The sequence below is a fragment of the Eschrichtius robustus genome, chromosome 16 (assembly GCF_028021215.1).
Source record: "Eschrichtius robustus isolate mEscRob2 chromosome 16, mEscRob2.pri, whole genome shotgun sequence".
NCBI classification, from domain to species: domain Eukaryota; kingdom Metazoa; phylum Chordata; class Mammalia; order Artiodactyla; family Eschrichtiidae; genus Eschrichtius; species Eschrichtius robustus.
In genome coordinates this window covers 24,050,479-24,068,079 of record NC_090839.1, presented here as the reverse complement: position 1 = coordinate 24,068,079, position 17,601 = coordinate 24,050,479, and the positions used below count along the sequence as shown (strand labels likewise).

General features: G+C 43.1%; 1 protein-coding gene across 15 annotated transcripts in view; it reads right to left on the bottom strand.

The window, feature by feature from the left end:
- Window positions 1-13,160, bottom strand: part of LOC137778347 (RNA-binding protein 12) — a 37,805-nt gene extending 24,645 nt beyond the window's left edge. Inside the window, exons 1-3 of one of the 15 annotated variants that reach the window (XM_068565340.1) lie at window positions 12,979-13,131; window positions 7,461-7,545; window positions 4,679-4,821 (exon numbers count right to left, since the gene is read on the bottom strand). Coding sequence is in view for 5 of the 15 variants with exons in the window: in XM_068565336.1 (XP_068421437.1) it covers window positions 1,977-4,799 (2,823 nt within the window). In the remaining 10 variants the exon portion in view is untranslated. The other 14 variants (XM_068565336.1, XM_068565335.1, XM_068565337.1 and 11 more) reach the window with 14 other exon arrangements.
- Between the last annotated feature and the right edge of the window lie 4,441 nt (window positions 13,161-17,601).

Sequence of the window (17,601 nt, the reverse complement as noted above, 5' to 3'; positions counted from 1 at the left end):
GTCAGCTTTCCAATGGGGAAAATAATCTGCAGTTGAAATAAGACTCCCAAGCAGCGCTGAAGTTTTTTGCACTCTGTCTTTGGAATGAGAAATGATTACTTAACAGAAAACTTAAATTGAACAGCATATACAAACATCATATTGCTTTTTTAGTTGAGGAGGCAATATCTAGTGATCTGTCAAAGCAAATTTGTATTCGTGAATTAGCAAAAGACCCACAACACAGCCATTTCTTCTTTGAAAGTCTAAATAATCCTTTCCCTAAACAAAATATCCTGTACTGTCAATCCTCTAAGATTGTAGTGAAGAAAAAGCTTTCCAAATCTTAGCACACAAATGAAACTGTTGCCACTCTTAACTCTAAATTACACGACGCTGTATTTCAGTGTTCCACTGAATTGCAACACCCAAAAGGCACTATTTTTCTTAAATAGAAAATATTTCTTTTAAAAGGCTGACCCCTTTGTAAGTAAATTGATTTGTAGGAAATGTTGGGGATGTTTCAAACCAAGACAGAGGCCCATGTAAAAGACAAAATTTGTTTTTCATGATTATCTCACCAACCTCCCATTCCATGTTTATAACATAATGTGACACGTCTTTAGAGCATTTTAACTAAGAAGAAAAGTAACCATAAGTAGAGCCTTTTGTGGCAGTGAGCAGGACGTTGTAAGGCAAATGTTTTCGTGACAAGGACACTCACCAACCAGAACCCACGTGGTCCTCCTGCCTTAGTCCTGAATGCCAGAGTATGAAAGGGCAAGGAGCCTCAATTCCCTCCCCTCTGGCAGCTGCACTTGTACTCTGTATAAGGAATTTTTGTAACCAGGCTCCTGATCAAACAACTAGACCAAAAAGCCTCCAATTAACAGGATTAAATATATATCGACCTATGGACCAGCTTATGGATCTTTTATTCTGTTAACACTACTGCTAACAAAGCTAACAATTTCAACTACAATTTTAAAGACCTGTATATAATAATGCTTTCTTATGAATGGACCCTTTTTGTTTAGTTACAGGTCAAAATTTCACATAAATTTGGGACAGAAGGAAATTGCCAGAACATTAGTACATCTTGGGCAAGACTTCAAATCAGGCATCTTAAACAATGACCATTAAAAGTGGTTTCTGGTTTTCGATGCCATCCAAACAACATGAACAATTTTTAAACTGACTAAACTAAAACTTGGCGGTCAAACCAAAAAGGCTCTGGTAGGTAGAGGACTCCATATTTTATTTTTGTGGCAAACGTCTTATTCCACACAGTTTTAAGTGTGACTGACATCAGAAATCAAAGTTCAAGGTTATAGCACAAACCAAGTGTGGAATTTTATATTAGAAAAACATCAACAAAACAATTCTGCTCATTTACAAATGAGTCAATTAGGCAAATAAAGCAGCAACTTCAGAAGGACTGTCTATACAGCAAGAACCCTCAAGAAGCAATAAAGGTACATACAGTGAATCTGTATACAGAGATTTTATTCAATTTTAAAAGAAAATGAGGACTTTAGACAAAGCTTTGACCCTATAACAAAGCAAATCTGTCCAGCTTTAAACCAAATTCCAAGAGTAGCCAGCTTCTATTTTTCAGCAGCTGGCAAGAGCACCCTCAATGAGCTCTATTGACATTTCTATTTACTTCATTCCATATGGTATAAAACAAAACCAATCTAGACTCCTGGATAAGCTTTATGTGGTCATTTGAGTTTTACAAATGGTTTCTCTAATAGTATGCCAAAATCATTTTTGCGTTCTCTCCGGACAGCTTTACTGTAACATACAGCAATGTTTATCCTGGTAGTGAGTCTTCTGTAAACAGTCAACCAATGCTCTATGTTATGGAAACCAATCTATATGCAATTGAAACAATCCACAGGCTCTAACCTGGAAACACTAGGAAAACAATCTGAATGCATTAATCACAGCACTATGAAGACTATATCTACCCTATGAAGAATTGATGTGAACAGCTACCCTAATACGAGTTTTACTTTCCTAGAGCCAATAGGTCTGTCATTTAAGTCAATGACAGCAGCTGTGGCTTCATCCCGAGATTCGAAAGCCACCATAGCTTCACCTGTGGGCATACCTTTTTCATTGTATTTTAAACACACTGAGCCTGGGATCACTTGATAGCCATAAAAGAAATCTAAAATCTCATCAATAGACACAGTGAAGGGCATGTTCTGTACTTTAATTACTGTTGGTCCTGGTTTTCCAGAACTAGATCCAAAGCCAGGAGGACCACCAACATGGACTGGGCCTGGGCCAGGGCCTGGGCCAGGGCCAGGGCCAAAGGCTGGAGGCCCACTCAAATGCCCAGGGGCACTTCCAAGGCCAGGAGGGCCGCTTCCAAAGCCAGGGGGGCCACCTAAGCTACCAGGGCCATTTCCAAAATTCTGAGGGCCCCCTCCAAATCCTGGTCCACTTAAATTATTTGGTCCACCTCCAAAACCTGGAACATCCAGTCCTAGACCAGGCAAACCACTATTTCCAACTGAAGGCATTCCAGGCCTAGCATCACCAAAGGCCCCTCCTAATCCTGGAGGAGGGAGTGGTGGTCCAAAGGCATTTGACCCACCAAAATTACCAGGAAAGTTAAATGGAGGCCCATTGTTGGCCTCCTTAGATCCTACAGTCAAGAAGGCATGCTCTTCACCTCCTGCACTAGGCATTCCTGCACTGGGTATTCCCACACCGGGCATTCCAGCACCGGGCATTCCTGCAGCAGGTATTCCTGCATTGGGCATTCCTGCATTGTGCATTCCCGCATTGTGCATTCCCGCATTGTGCATTCCCGCATTGGGCAGTCCCGCACTGGGCATTCCCACACTGGGAATTCCTGGAACTGCGGGATTACCTGGCACAGGCATCTTTAACCCCTTTTTTCCTTGGGCAGGAGGATTTTTCTCAATCTCTCTCATATCTTCTAGAGTAACTACATGAACAAAAGCTTCTCTCCCATTAAGTTTTTTACGGTGTAAGCGTTCAGACTTACGTGCATCATCTTCATTTTTAAACTGAACCAATGCCTGTCCTAGACCTTGCCCATTGTTATCAACAAGAACATGTACAGCATTTTCATCCACTGGGATTCCTTCTAGGAATTGGAGAACATCCATCTTGGTAATGCTGAAGGGAATATTTGTTATATGCGCACAGACTTTGGCAGAGGTGACATCCCCCTCCGGATTTAACATCATTTCCCTCTGGTCATAGCTGAAGTTCTGCAATCTTTTTCGAATCATATCTATCTTTTCTAGCATACCTTTCTTGGTAATTGGATGAACTTGAATAAAGCGATTGCCCATGTATTGTTTATGACGACACAGAGCAGCCTTATAGTCAGCCTCATTCCTGAACTCTACGAAGCCTTCACCCGTTGCTTTCCCATTGGGTCCATAAGCAATATAAATACTATCTTCCACAATATCCAACTTTTTAAAAAAATCAATGACATGTTTGTTTTCTGCTTCAAATGGTAGCCCTTTCAAGTAAACACAAAAACCAGCCTCGTGTGGTGATCTTGACCTTGACCTTTTCTGCCCACTGGGCGATTTTGACCTGGGAAGTGCCTGAGGAGGGGGATGGGTTTGTCCAGAAGGTCCTATACTTTGCTTAAAAGTGATATGGCCTCCAGCAGCTACCCACTGTCTCTCTGTGGCAGGACTAACTTCCACATAGCGTTGAATCATCAGCATTCTGTTTCGCTTCAAAGCTTCAAATGTATCTTGAGGGGAGAGAAACTTAACCAATCCATTCCCATTATTTCGACCTACATGATCTTTCAACAAATGCACTGCATCAACACGGAGCCCATGGAAAAAATCTCTGACATCATTTTCCATTGCAGAAAAGGGCATTCCATGCACACTGACATACAGATCATCAGGGTTGATGGGAAGTGGTTTCACACTGCTTTGAGAGTTCATCTGGATAGGGTTAACAGGATTCAATGGACCCAGAAACACAGGGTTCAGGTTATTGTTCAGATTCATAGGTGCTCCAGAGCCATTCATTCCAGCAGGTAGAGGTGCCACAGGAGGCGGGTTCAAGGGTGGCATGCCTGACATGGGTGGCAGTGGGGTCATGGGTGGCACAGAAGGGACTGGGGGTATTGGGGGCACAGGAGGCACAGGAGGCAATGTAGGTACCGGGGGAGGAACTGGTATTGGAGGAATGGACGGCATTGGTGGCAAAGATGGCATCGCTGGGATTGGAGGAATTGGTGGAGGTGGGACTGTGTTCATTGGAGAGGCTGTGCTCGGAATGGTTGAGCTAAACGTTGGGCTCCCAAAGGAGGCCCCCATATTCGGAGGAGCCGTTCCTATGCTGGCTGTGGAAAATGTCTGTACGTTTTTGTTGCTTTCATGAACAGAAGTGGCGGCAGTAACTACACTGGGTGAGGGATTATTAAAGTTGGGTACTGTCGTAGGCAAGTTTACCCTGCCACTCATTCCTGAACTAGGTGGAGGTCCTGATCTACTAGCATTTGCTGGTGGTATATCTAAGTTGGCAGTTTCAAAACGCCTACGACTCAGTTCAATCATATTCTGCATTTCCGTTTTACTACTCAACAATAGTGTTACTTTTGACCCTTTAATTGTACCACCAGTGCGCATCATACCAAGCCTTGCATCTTCATCAGTGGCAAAAACGATGAAAGCCTCACCCAGTTCACCCCCTACAATATGCACGCCCCCATCAGGGATGGTCAATCCAGAGAAGAAGTGGCGAATGTCCATGGTCCCCGCCACAATTGGGAGACCTTGCAAACGGATGACCACAGCCATGCTGCGCTGAAACCACACACACCTGCAGATGAGAAAAGGCAACGGCCAGGTCAGACTCCTGTTTATCACACCAAGTTTTCAGCTACAAGAATGACCATCTACCGTATTAGGCCCTCAAGTATTCCCTCAAACTATCACAAGCAATGTCATTTTTTAAATTTGGATATTCTAAAAACTGAATGTTATATGCCATTTACAATGTAAAACCCAATTTCAACATCCAAAAGGCATTAATTCTGAAAACAGAAGTTCAGCCCCAAGACTCAAAAATTTCAGGAAAAAAACAACCATAGGACAAGAAAATCACCAATTATATCATCATTCAGACCACTAATTATTCAATAAGATTTAAAAGAAATGTGTAAGTCAAATCAGGAAACAAAGTTTAACAATCTACAGGGGAAAAGATACAAAGGATGAATCAAAGTTAATATTTAAAACTGGCTCAGCATCTTCCTTAAAAACTTTTGACAACTGTAGAATTACTGGTATCATTTTATATGGCTTAATCTCAAAACAACAGAAACAAAGCGGGAATAATAATGAATTTCAAGTAATACTTAACACTAAAGCAGATTCAAGTCTCAAATGAGAACTGATTTCATATTTCATCCTAGGATGAAACCACTTTATTTATTAAAGAAATAGCTTTATTTATTAAAGAAAATGACATATGGAATTACGTATTACATATAAGGTTAATACGTACTAAGTATCCAGAAGAAATACTGAGTAAGACAGCCAAAATATTAGTTACCTGTAGCATCACTCCAAAAAGTAGAACCTGGTTACAGTGCCATTCACCATGGCTATTTTAATTAAAACCCAGGTCCAAGGACTCATTCTCAAGCCCTCCATTTAATAAAAAGTCTTGTTTATCCCACAGGGGAGGGCTGATAATGAAAAAGAGGGATTTTTTATTTTTGAACTAGTGTACGAACTTTATTCAGTGGTTGTGACTCAACATAACTCCTGTGGAATTTCTGGGTACTCACTAATCTCTGTAGATAATGTCCATTTTGATATAATCAAAAACGAAAAGTTTCTCCCGGACTTAAATAAAATTTCAGTATTTCAATTCATATGGTTTCTAAGAGTAAATGGAAGGGCAGCCATGTATAAAGTAATCCAAAACAAACTCTTGTGACTGAAAAAAATATTAATTTGAAATTTATATGGTCAACAACAAAGGGTGTTTTCCAAGCCATTTTTAAAATCAACTTTTAAATATAAACCTATATTAAACTGGCTCTGTGATCTTAGGAAAATTATAAATTATTTGAGCTTTGGTTTCATCACTTCTCAAATGAGAACACTAGAAGAGCAAAGTTTCCTGCTCCAAGCGCTAAGAATTCTATAACTCCATGAAAGCAGTTTTTCAATGTCAAATATTACATGAATACTAATTTAAGGCAACAAAATCTGCAATTATATCTCAATATTACAATTGCTGCACACAAAAGAGAAATATACTGTTTGGCTTTTACACTTTTCTCACACACACATACACAAAAACAAAAGCCACCTTCAAACTTAATCCAGAAAGATGGACTGGCAAACAGAAAACGAGACCATATAAAACATTAGAAATTTGGGAAGGGGCAGGGGGAAGCTTTTCATTTTTGGTCTGCAAGCGTCAACAAGAAAAATTAATACTAAAAACGTCACACCAACAGACTCTTTTGCCCTTATTTACTATTTAGCAGTCTTTAAGAAGTTCATCAAGAAGGTTCCGATTCATTAAATCAAATTCTCACTCCTTACTAACTCTAGAATATTGGCTGTACGCAAAGATGAGATAGCATTCCGTTCAACTTCAAAAATCACTTAATCGCTAATTGGGGGAAACATCATGGGTAATCTAGATCCCCAAAACTTGAGAAAGAGAGAGAGAGAGATGTTAGTTTGCATTAGGACAATAAAATGGAAATTTGATATGGTCCCAAGAATTAAGCACAGGGCTAAAGTGACATACACAATTAAGTCTTCAAACCATCTGCAGCTGAGGGAAGGGATTTAGTGAAAGTCTGTACAAGGTACATGTGAAAACATGATATTGAAAGTCTGCCCAGATTACCATCTAGAAAAGGGCTGAGTAAACCAAAGCAGTGCACAAGATTTATTCATAAAGTCATCTAAACAGGAAAAGTTTTTAGGTTCTCAAAAACCTGAAGTAAGATCTGCTATTCTGCTACAAAGTACCTGTTTGACAGATGAGTCATTTCAACCTATCTTGCTTGAGCCTATCTTAGTTATTTAACAAGAAGTTAGATTCCAATCACTAAGGTTCCACCTAAAGTCAATTTGTACTCTAAAACATGACCCATTTTCTATACCTATTCCACAAAGGAATATTAAAAAACCATACCAATAACAAGCACCCATATTTGTAGTTAGTCTAGAATGCTACTGAGGAAAAAAAACAGCTACTTACTGCCTAATCATCAGGAACTCAGAAGGAGAAATGCATCCACAGAAAACTGACTCCCAAAGGAAGCAACAACTGTTCAAGACACCCAGTCCACCCCTCTCCCATCCCTCAAATAAGCTTATTACAAACAAAAAACCACAATTTAGTTATTACACATATTTTCATGTTATTTAATAAGCTATCTCAATTTATTTTGTATAAAAATAAACCCTCTATTCAAAATCTCTTACCTGATAAAACAAGAGATGTATTTTCTTAACAAGAAGTAGAGGCCAAGTCAATCCTGTGGGCAACCAATTAAAACCAACTTTTAGACTGCAATAGAGAATAAATGGAGGCAAAAATCAATGCAGGAAACACAAAACACGCACAGGCCACACTGAACTGTATATTAAAGGGCGAGTCTGAAACCACCGGAGTACATCATTACAATGTATTAGGAAAAAAAAAAAAAAAAAAAAGACATGTACCAAAATCCCACACGTTTATTATTTGGTATTGCTTTCAAATTGCTTTCTCTCAAAGCATTATATATTTACATACATCAAGAATGTGTCACAAATTAGCCCAAGAAAGAATCAATCGAAAACTAAAACAGTCATAAAGATCAGCTTCACAGCTGGTAATTGCTTTCATCACTTGATGATTAAACCAGTCCAGAAAATTCCATAACACAAGTCCAACGGCGACCTATTTCCTCAGGTTCCCACCAAATTTTTGATGAAAAAGCACAAGTTCAATAGCAACAGTTCCTGGACAAATTAAGTCATCAATCAAGGATATTCATGGAAATTACTGCAATTACTCTTTCAACATATTTTCCTTTGCACCAAAATAGCAATCGAACAACAAAAAAAACATAAGTGAAGTGAAAGGTCTGGCCTATAAGGACTAATTCCTGGTTAAAACCACAAGAGTTCAATATATTAAGGAAGAGTGCTTTTTCTTCTAACACCAAAATGGTTCCAAGAAACTTGTTAAAAAAAAAAAAAAAAGTCCGGCATATTAAGAGTCCTTCCAAAGTAAAAACAGGTCACTCATCTTTCACTGGAATTTCTCCCAAACTAGTGAAGTTATGAACAATTCACAAGCAATTTATATGACCAAATGATTAGACAACTATATTCAAAAGAGTAGAAGAAAACTGTCACTGTTAGGTACAAGATTACCCATAGACGCCTACTTTGAATGATGATGCTTATTTTTAACTATCTTTCAAGATCAAGATACCACCATTGAGCTTAATATTCATCACCAGAAAGACATATTCAAATGTTTTACCATTACTCCAAACTTTTTCTGAAGAACAAGCTAAACATCACCTAGACAACCACTCAAATTACTAAAGAACAGGGAGATTGTTTTGCCACAAAAAGCTATGCTGTATGTCATAAGCAACACCTTCAGAAGCCCAGAGCATTGTGTTAATCTTTTAAATGTTGTACAATCGATCCTAATTAAATCTAGAATTTTAAGTCTTCATTTAAAAACAAGCCACATCTAGTAGTTTATCTAACGGGTCACAAAGGGAAACGTAAAACAGAAAAAAGCTTGCTTTACATAAAGTTTACACTCAACAAGGAAGAGCACGAATTATTGCAATATTTTTTTTTCTAAATGTACAAGTTTGACTCTATGAGCCTCAGAATCAGGGTAATTTTTTAGTTAAGCACTTGTGATGACTCCTACTGAAGATTCCAATTCAAAAGGTCTGGTGTGGGGCCAGGACACATGGCCTGAAGGTAAGGGAAACAGGTTCCTCAGTCCCTTTCCTTCCAGATCCAAGAAGGTACCATATGTCCACTGGAGAGGAACAAGTTCGGGGTCAGCCAGTTAAGCCCAAAGAGAACATTCTAGGTCTACTCCCAAAAATGTTTACAGGGTTGCCAGAAATTACTAAACAAGGAGAAAAGCTGAAAGGCCCAGCTGAATTCAGCAAATCCCTAGTTCAACTCATTCAATTTAAAGTACAAAATCAATCTAGTCATAAATGTGTTAATCTTTTCTATTTCAGCACAAGGGAAGCTACATCTCACCCCATGCCAAAGGAAAGTACACAGAAAGCTCAGGCTAGCAGCCAGAACTTCACAACTCTTGGTGTTATAGCTCTTCCTTCCAATAGAAATTGAGAACTCAAATACTTTTGTTTTCAACACCTCACTCTGAAAGGGGCACAATAATTAAAATAGAAGTATCACTATTTTCCAGGAACCTACTTATTCCTGCGTTCTAAATGTCAGCCAGCAACTGAATGTAGGATACCAGTCACTCCAGTCACTCCAGTGACCTTTAAAAATTCACTCCAGTCACCTTTAAACTTCGGTGAATTTTAGAAAGACTGAAACAATTCTAAGCAACAAAACACCTAAAATACATGTTTTACCTATTCAGAGAGCATAATGGAAAGGGAAAATGGGCTTGATTTGCCATTAAATCCATTGATGTATTTCAGAAGATCTAAGACAAGAAGCTTTAGTATACTTTTGCACTTTATCTTGAGAATTAAGCCACAGTGGCTTTCTTACAAATTCCAGATATATGCACAATTACAAATATCTACTACAAAAGTTTAGCATATTATTATGACAAGACAGATTTTCTTAAATACTAGCCATTCCAAAAACTTGGAATTTCAGGATAAAATGTCTGACAACAATCCTCTTTACCAGGAAGCCAAGGCAAAAATCAGAACTTGACCATTTCCACTCTTCATTTGGTAATAAACATCCAAAAGTGAATTTTAACTTTGTTCAATAGTAAGTCTTTGATCAACAAGAACCAGGGTACAGCAGACCTAAGTTCTTCAGATTCAAAAGAAACAAAAATCACCCTTCAAATGTTCACCACAGAGATGAGCAACAGAGAACCAATCATAATGGGCACAATGCTACAAGCAGCATAATCACATTATGGTATGCATTATGGAAAAAAACACAGCTTCATCAACTTGATTTTGTCCCCATCCCCAAATGGATCACATTTCAGGTTCTGGGACCATTCTTAATAAAACAATTCTTCTGACACTGAGGGAGATATAAACCTTTGATAGCATGTTACTCAACTTTCCCATTAACCTCCAGTCAGTACTCAAAGGCAGCAGATCAAAAGACATTTCTAAATAAGATATTTATTCTCTTGCCAAAAACACTACAATATTAAGTTATTTTTCAATCCCCCCAAATGCCAACAAAAATGTTCATTATCTTACTTGCTTTAAACTTCAAAGAAACAATATTTCTTCTAACCTAGCCAACCACATTCACCCTCACTACTGGTTTTAAGGCTTTAAACTTAATGAACTAAACTCTATGCAAACCAAAATGTATATGTGTGGTGGTAGTAAAATCTGATAAAACTAAAGATTGAGTGATTTTTCTTAGTTGACCTAAAACACTTAACAATATTCACTTATTCACAAATATTTATCAAGCACTTATGGGCCAGGCAGAAGATTACAGAAATGGATGACAGTCCCTGCATTTTAGGGAGGGATATCTAAAAACATCTTTTGTGCAACGCTTACTGACAGAAGTTCTTCCTACCTCATCTACAGAAGAAAATATTCAACTGAAATGATGGAGTGACTATCTACAAAATGGAATAAAAACAGTATGAACGTTGTCAGTGGATTTCAGCACCTGGAACACACTGGCCCACAAAATCAAGTTTCACATCTACAAATTGTACCAACAACCCCCAAACTCATGCAAAAATCAAGTCATTTGGTATGTCAAAGAAAGTGACACACACTGGCCCACAAAATCAAGTTTCACATCTACAAATTGTACCAACAACCCCCAAACTCATGCAAAAATCAAGTCATTTGGTATGTCAAAGAAAGTGAAAGAAGCCTGAAGTTTTCTGGTATTAGCACATAACAGTATGTTCCAAGTAACTACCACGATGGTTTCTAAAGCTTCACATTTTTCACCTAACAGATATGAACATAAGAAAAATTGAAATTATGCATCACAATCCATAAAATAATCAATATATAATCAAGCATATAAATGATATAAAAATGCATTCCCTGCATCATTATTTTTCCAGTAATAATACTAAGCACATCCTCAACTTTTATATAAACACGCCAAACATTTTTCTTCAAATATTAATTACCATAAATTTTTTTAACCACCTGTAACAGTTCTTCCCAATTGTTTTAATATTCTTGGAAAATGCCTGAGCACAATTTCCTTCCACTAAATCCAGAATCCTCCACGCTACCAAAACTACCAAATTTCAAAAACAAATACAACCAGTCTTGTATTATATTTCTATAATTAAAAAACAAAATCCAGCAGGAACGGCCTATACGTCCAGACTTCTAGGATTTTTTTTTTCAACTGCAAAGGCTCTGAAACGCATTAACAATGTAAACTAGATAACAAACTCCAAGGCAATTCATGTTGCTAGTACTGCATTTTACAAAAATTATATCATTTACAACCATTCAAGCAAGAAGCTCTAAGAAATACTCGTCACAAGTCTCTCCTTCAACAAAACCTTCAGTTACAATCATTTTTGTTAGTAGCTTATATTGACTGGCATCACCCTAGTCTTGAATAATATAAAATGGTTCCTGCCAACTATCCCAATTTACATTAGGTCATCTCTGGGAATCCGGAGTCAAGGAGGGTTTTAGGGTCCAGAAACCTCTCTTACGGAGCCTGCTATTTTCAGTATACAACTCTCGGCAGGTTCACGGCTGAATAACCTAGAGTAACCCTCACCGGAGCTCAAATTTTTCACTATAAAGCACACATTGGAAGCACACATACAGTCCATGCACTTACAATCTACCAGCTAAGCCTCCTGCACTAGTGACCATCCCCGTCATTAACCTGCAGATTCTCAAAGCCCCTCGCACCCACTTCACGTGGCCGCAAACTACCACCTCCAGCCTTCAAAAGAGAAACTCAGTTCACTCTCCATCAAAATCACCCAGCCTCCACGTCCCATTGGACCTCCTCCTTCTTCCATGCTGGAGGCTCTCTCCCAAGGGACGCATAAAGGTGATGCTCTTAGCAGCCCCCTCCCTACTCGGGGACCAAGAGGCCCGGAGGCGAACTCACCCCACGCTACCGGGGCCGACTTCTCAAATTAACGACACCCCGGAGGGTAAGCCCCGCCCCAACGCTGGGCTTTGGAAGCTTTTCACTGCAACCGCCTCCACCTTCAGGCCAAGAAGGCGGCCAATTCCGACTTCCTTCCTACACTCACGGGAGAGCACCGACCACAGCTCCCTCCCCCCAGGTGTGTCCAGATTGTAGTCCCCTTTTTCTGGTAGGCCACCGGGGCCTCCTTTCCACTTCCGGTGGAGGGAGTGTCCTCACTACGATTATCTCCTCACTTCGGGACACAGTTATAACCTCTGCCCCACGTGGGGGCATAGAGAATCTTGCTCATTCTGGATGTAGTGTGTTTTCACTGCAGTTCCCGTTCGTTCGCAGGCCGCTGGGCCACCCAGTTCTGGCCTCCTCCCTCTCAGACCATGGGGGCGTCCTCGCTACGGCCTCGTCCCCTCTTCCGTAGGCAGGCTCCTCCTCTCTTGTGTCCTACTTGCAACCTCTCCGGACCGAGAGGCACAAGCGGCGCCCCAGGCACCCCGCAGTCATGCCCCGACCCTTCAGCGTAGGGCGCTCGCTGCGGCGGGCTCCGAGGCCTCCGAAGGCCCCGCCCCGGGCCATCAAGGGGCGGCTCGAGCCCCGCACAGCCCCGCCCGTTCCGGGGCTGCGGGAGTCTTACCGGGGAGAGCTGCGCGGCACCCGAACCCAGACCCGAGTTACCCCCCGCGCGAGTGCCTCCGCCCCGCGGTCGGTAGCCCCAGCCCGAACGGCTTCCCGGAGCCCAGAGTAGCCACCACCTCTTTCGCCGCTTCACAAGATGGCCGCCAGCCCGCTCAGCAGCTCCGCGTTCCAGAAAGGGCGGGATGGAATGGTTGACGTCACAGGGCGGGGTGGGGCGGTGCAAGCGCGCGGAGGTTCTCGGGTAGCTCCCGGAAGTTGCCCGTGTTTGTGGCAGAGGAGCTCGGCGACTTTTGCTTGGTAGCTCCGCCTTAAGGGAGTGAAGCTGCTGTTGGGATCCGAACAGTATCTGGCGCTGGGCTCCGTGCAATTGCTTCACTTCTTCGAGCCTCTGCGAAAGGAGGGAAATACTGCCTACCTCGCAGAATTGTATTGAGGATTAAATGGACCACAAAATGGTGCCTAGTTCTACTGATGATGCCCTGACAGAAGAACCAAAATCTGATTCTTTTTTTCCCATTAAAAAATTTCAATCCAGGACTTCCCTGGTGGGGCATTGGTTAAGAATCCGCCCGCCAATTCAGGGGACACGGGTTCGATCCCTGGTCCGGGAAGATCCCACATGCTGAGGAGCAACTAAGCCTGTGTGCCACAACTACTTTGTACCCTCACTTCTGGCTCAGTAAATTCCTTTTTTTTTTTTTTTGCTACACCACGGCATGCAGGGTCTTAGTTCCCCCACCAGGGATCGAACCCCTGCACCCTGCAGTGGAAGCGCGGAGTCCTAAACACTGGACTGCCAGGGAAGTCCCTGGCTCAGTAAATTCTTTTACTGCCCGCGTTGCCATCCCCATCGCCACACTCCGCGGCATTTTGGTGGCGGGTAGGGTGCTCTCTCTGCCCTTTCCGATCCATCTTCCACCACGTAGCGATCAGCCTACTAACTCCAGGCAACTGAAGGTCCCCCGCCGGGGCTACTCCTCGGCGGGAGGTGAAGGCCTGCGGGACGGGACTCCGACTCGCTGTCGACCTAAGTGGTACGTTCTGGAAACGGTCTTTTCGCCTCTTCAACACTGCCTATGATCTGAGGTCCCTGGAGACCGGGGATTAAAGCGTCCTGGCCGAGGCGACTCTTCCGAAGACCTAAAACCCGATCCCATACTGAGCGACCATTCCTGCCCGATGGGGTGGCAGTGTCCTTTGGCCCTAGCCTTGGGACTCCTCACTTCCAACGGCTGGCGCAGTCGGCAGCGGCAGCTTGTTGGGGCGAATCCAGGCACGCTGTGAGATCCCCTTTCTCTTTCCATCCTCCCTTGACGACCGTCCATCCTGATCCGCCAACATCTCCAGGTACTTCAAACGAGTCGCCACAAAACCAGTGAGTTTCCCCCTCTGGGTTGGCCCGAGACCCGCTTCCCTTCCTGGTCTTGGGGTGATCGGCCGGGCATCAGGAGGCCTCTGTCAGACAGAGCGCGCCTCAAGAGGTCCTCTATTCGGGGGATGCCCCAGTCTAGAGCGCAACCTCAGGTCCCTCGCGGACAGGGCAGAGGCCTGTTTCCCTCTAGGGATGCCTTTTGTTGTTTGTTTGGTTTTGTTTTGTTAATATTTATTTATTTATTTGGTTGTGCCGGGTCTTAGTTGCAGCAGGCAGGCTCCTTAGTTGCGGCTCGCTGGCTCCTTAGTTGTAGCACGTGGGCTCCTTAGTTGCCGCTGGAACCTGGGTCCCCGGCACTGGGAGCACGGAGTCTTATCCACTGCCCTACCGGGAAGTCTCTAGAGATGACTTTTCGGTAGACGCTGTGCCTGGTTAAGGTCCAATATGGGTCTAACACCCTCTATTCTTGCTGACTCACCTTTGGGATGTATTCTTAAAAACTGGACTTGGAAGTTCCCTGGCAGTCCAGTGGTTAGGACTTCGCACTTTCACTGCTGTGGCCCCGGGTTCAATCCCTGGTCTGGGAACAAAGATCCCAAAGCCTCCCACAAGCCGCACAGTGTGGCCAAAAAAAAAAAAAAAATTGGACTAAATTTGATTTCCAAACTCTCTCCAACATTTGGTTCCGGATCAGGAGGTCTGGCCTCTCAACAGGTCCCTAAACTATAACACCATCCTGCAGCTTGATCTCTTTTGTCAAAACTTGGGAAGGACTCTGAGGTCCCCTACATTCAGGCCTTCATGGCCCTGTCACAAAACCCCAAATTACAACAAACCTGTCGCATATGCCTCTCCAAATTCTGCCCTCCAAGCCTGACACCGATATTCTCCAACATCCCTCCTTTAATCTCCCACGCACTCCTCTTAACCCGCTCCCCCTCCTACCGCTCCTCCTCCCTATCCCGACACCCTCTCACCGTCCCACCCCCGTTCAGGTGCCTCATATCTGAACACCCTCAACCCCCTGAAAATCTTTTGCCTCTCCATGAGGTGGCCAATGGAGAAAAGGGCACTATTCAAGTTCACGTCCCCTTGCCTATGTCTGACTTGTCACAAATCAAAACTAAATTGGGATCTTTTAGTCAGGACCCCACCAATTTTATTCGGGAATTCAGAGGAACTCACGGTGGCTTTCGATCTGACCTGACAGGACATCTATGTCGTCTTGACCACCTGTTGTACCCTAGAGGAAAAGTCCCATATTTGGTCCCTAGGGTGGGCTTGGGCAGATGAAGCACATGCCTGCACCCCTGACAATGCCCATCTACCTGGGGCTGTCCCTGACACAGAACCAAATTGGACATATCAGGCCACCGACACAGGGCCTACAAGAGGACGAGGCCGCTGATTACATGATTACCTGCCTAATTGAGGGGATGAAAAAGGCTGTCATCAAGCCAGTAACTTACAACAAACTTCATGAAATAACCCAGGACTTCTCTGAAAACCCTACCTTATTTCAAGCCCGCTTAGCCGAAACTATGCTATGCATACCTAAGAGTCCAGAGGGACTAGCTATTCTGGCTGTTCACCTTACCAGCCAAGCTTCACCTGATATCAGACACAACTCCAAAAACTTGAACAGGGACCCCAAATTCCCTTTGCTGTCCTATTAGATACGGCCTTCAAGGTCTTTAATAACCGGGAGGACGCCTCGAGAGCCCAGAGGGCTGAACGGGAAGATGAAAGAGGTAAACAAACGGCAGGCCCAATATATGGCAACCGCAATTGTTAGCTTGCTGTCCATTTCGGGCACCCCCATGGCTTGTCCCAGCCAACCAAAGGGGACAGCCGCCCTGGCCCATTCCTGCTTCCACTGCAGCCAACCAGGGCTCTTCAGTTGGGAATGTTCCAAGCCTCCAGGGCCTTGTCTCAAATTCAAGCAACGTGGCCACTGGAAACGGGACTGTCCCTCTCTCCCTCAAGGGGGAGGGCCATCCCCCACTCAAAGGCCCCATGTGCCACAGGGAGGACCCCAAGCCCCCAGAGCCCCTTCCCAGGGACAAATGCCCTTGACGCCCAAGGGTGACCAGAAGAGACCATAAAAGAAGCCCAGTTTCTCTCCCCCAGCAGACCCCCTCTTGGTCTCGCCTGCTGCTCCCTTGCAGTGTATTCAATAAATCTCGCTTTCTACCCTCACTTTTGTTTTTTTTAATAAATTTATTTATTTTTGACTGCATTGGGTCTTTTGTTGCGGCACACAGGCTTTCTCTAGTTGCGGTGAGCAGGGGCGACTCGTCGTTGCGGTGCACGGCCTTCTCATCGCGGTGGCTTCTCTCGTTGCAGAGCACTGGCTCTAGGCACGCGGGCTTCAGTAGTTGTGGCTTGTGGGCTCTAGAGCGCAGGCTCAGTAGTTGTGGCACACGGGCTTAGTTGCTCCGCGGCATATGGGATCTTCCCGGACAAGGGCTTGAACCTGTATCCCCTGCATTAACAGGCGGGTTCTTAACAACTGCGCCAGCAGGGAAGTCCTACCCTCACTTCTGACCCAGTAAATTCTTTTATCACCCGCGTTGCCAGCACCATCGCCGCACTCCACGGCAATAATGCCATCAGCAGCAACAAGGATGGACCTAGAGATTATCATACTAAGCAAAGTAAGTCAGAAAGAGAAAGACAAATACCATATGATATTACTTATATGTGGAATCTAAAATATGACACAAATGAACATATCTACGAAACAGAAACAGACTTACAGACATAGAGAACAGACTTGTGGTTGCCAAGGGTTGGGGGGCGAGGACTGGGAGTTTGGGATTAGCAGATGCAAACTAGTATGTATAGGATGGATAAACAACAAGGTCCTACTGTATAGCACAGGGAACTATATTCAATAGCCTGTGATAAACCATAATGGAAAAGAATATGAGAAAGAGTATATATATGTTTAACTGAGTAACTTTGCGGTACAGCAGAAATTAACACAACATTGTAAATCAACTATACTTCAATAAAATTTTTAAAAATATCTGTGTGATGTACTCTAAAATTTTTTCTCTCACCCTTTTTAGTGCTGGTAACATCCCACCTGTGGTTTCAGACCCACAAATGGAAAAACTCTACTCTGGCTATTTTGGCCTTCTCTCAATTTCTCAAACACACCATGTTTTTTCATGCCTCAGGCCCTTTGCTCTTGCTGTTCCTTCTTATTCCTCACTCATCCCTAGCTCTTTCGATGGCTAGAAA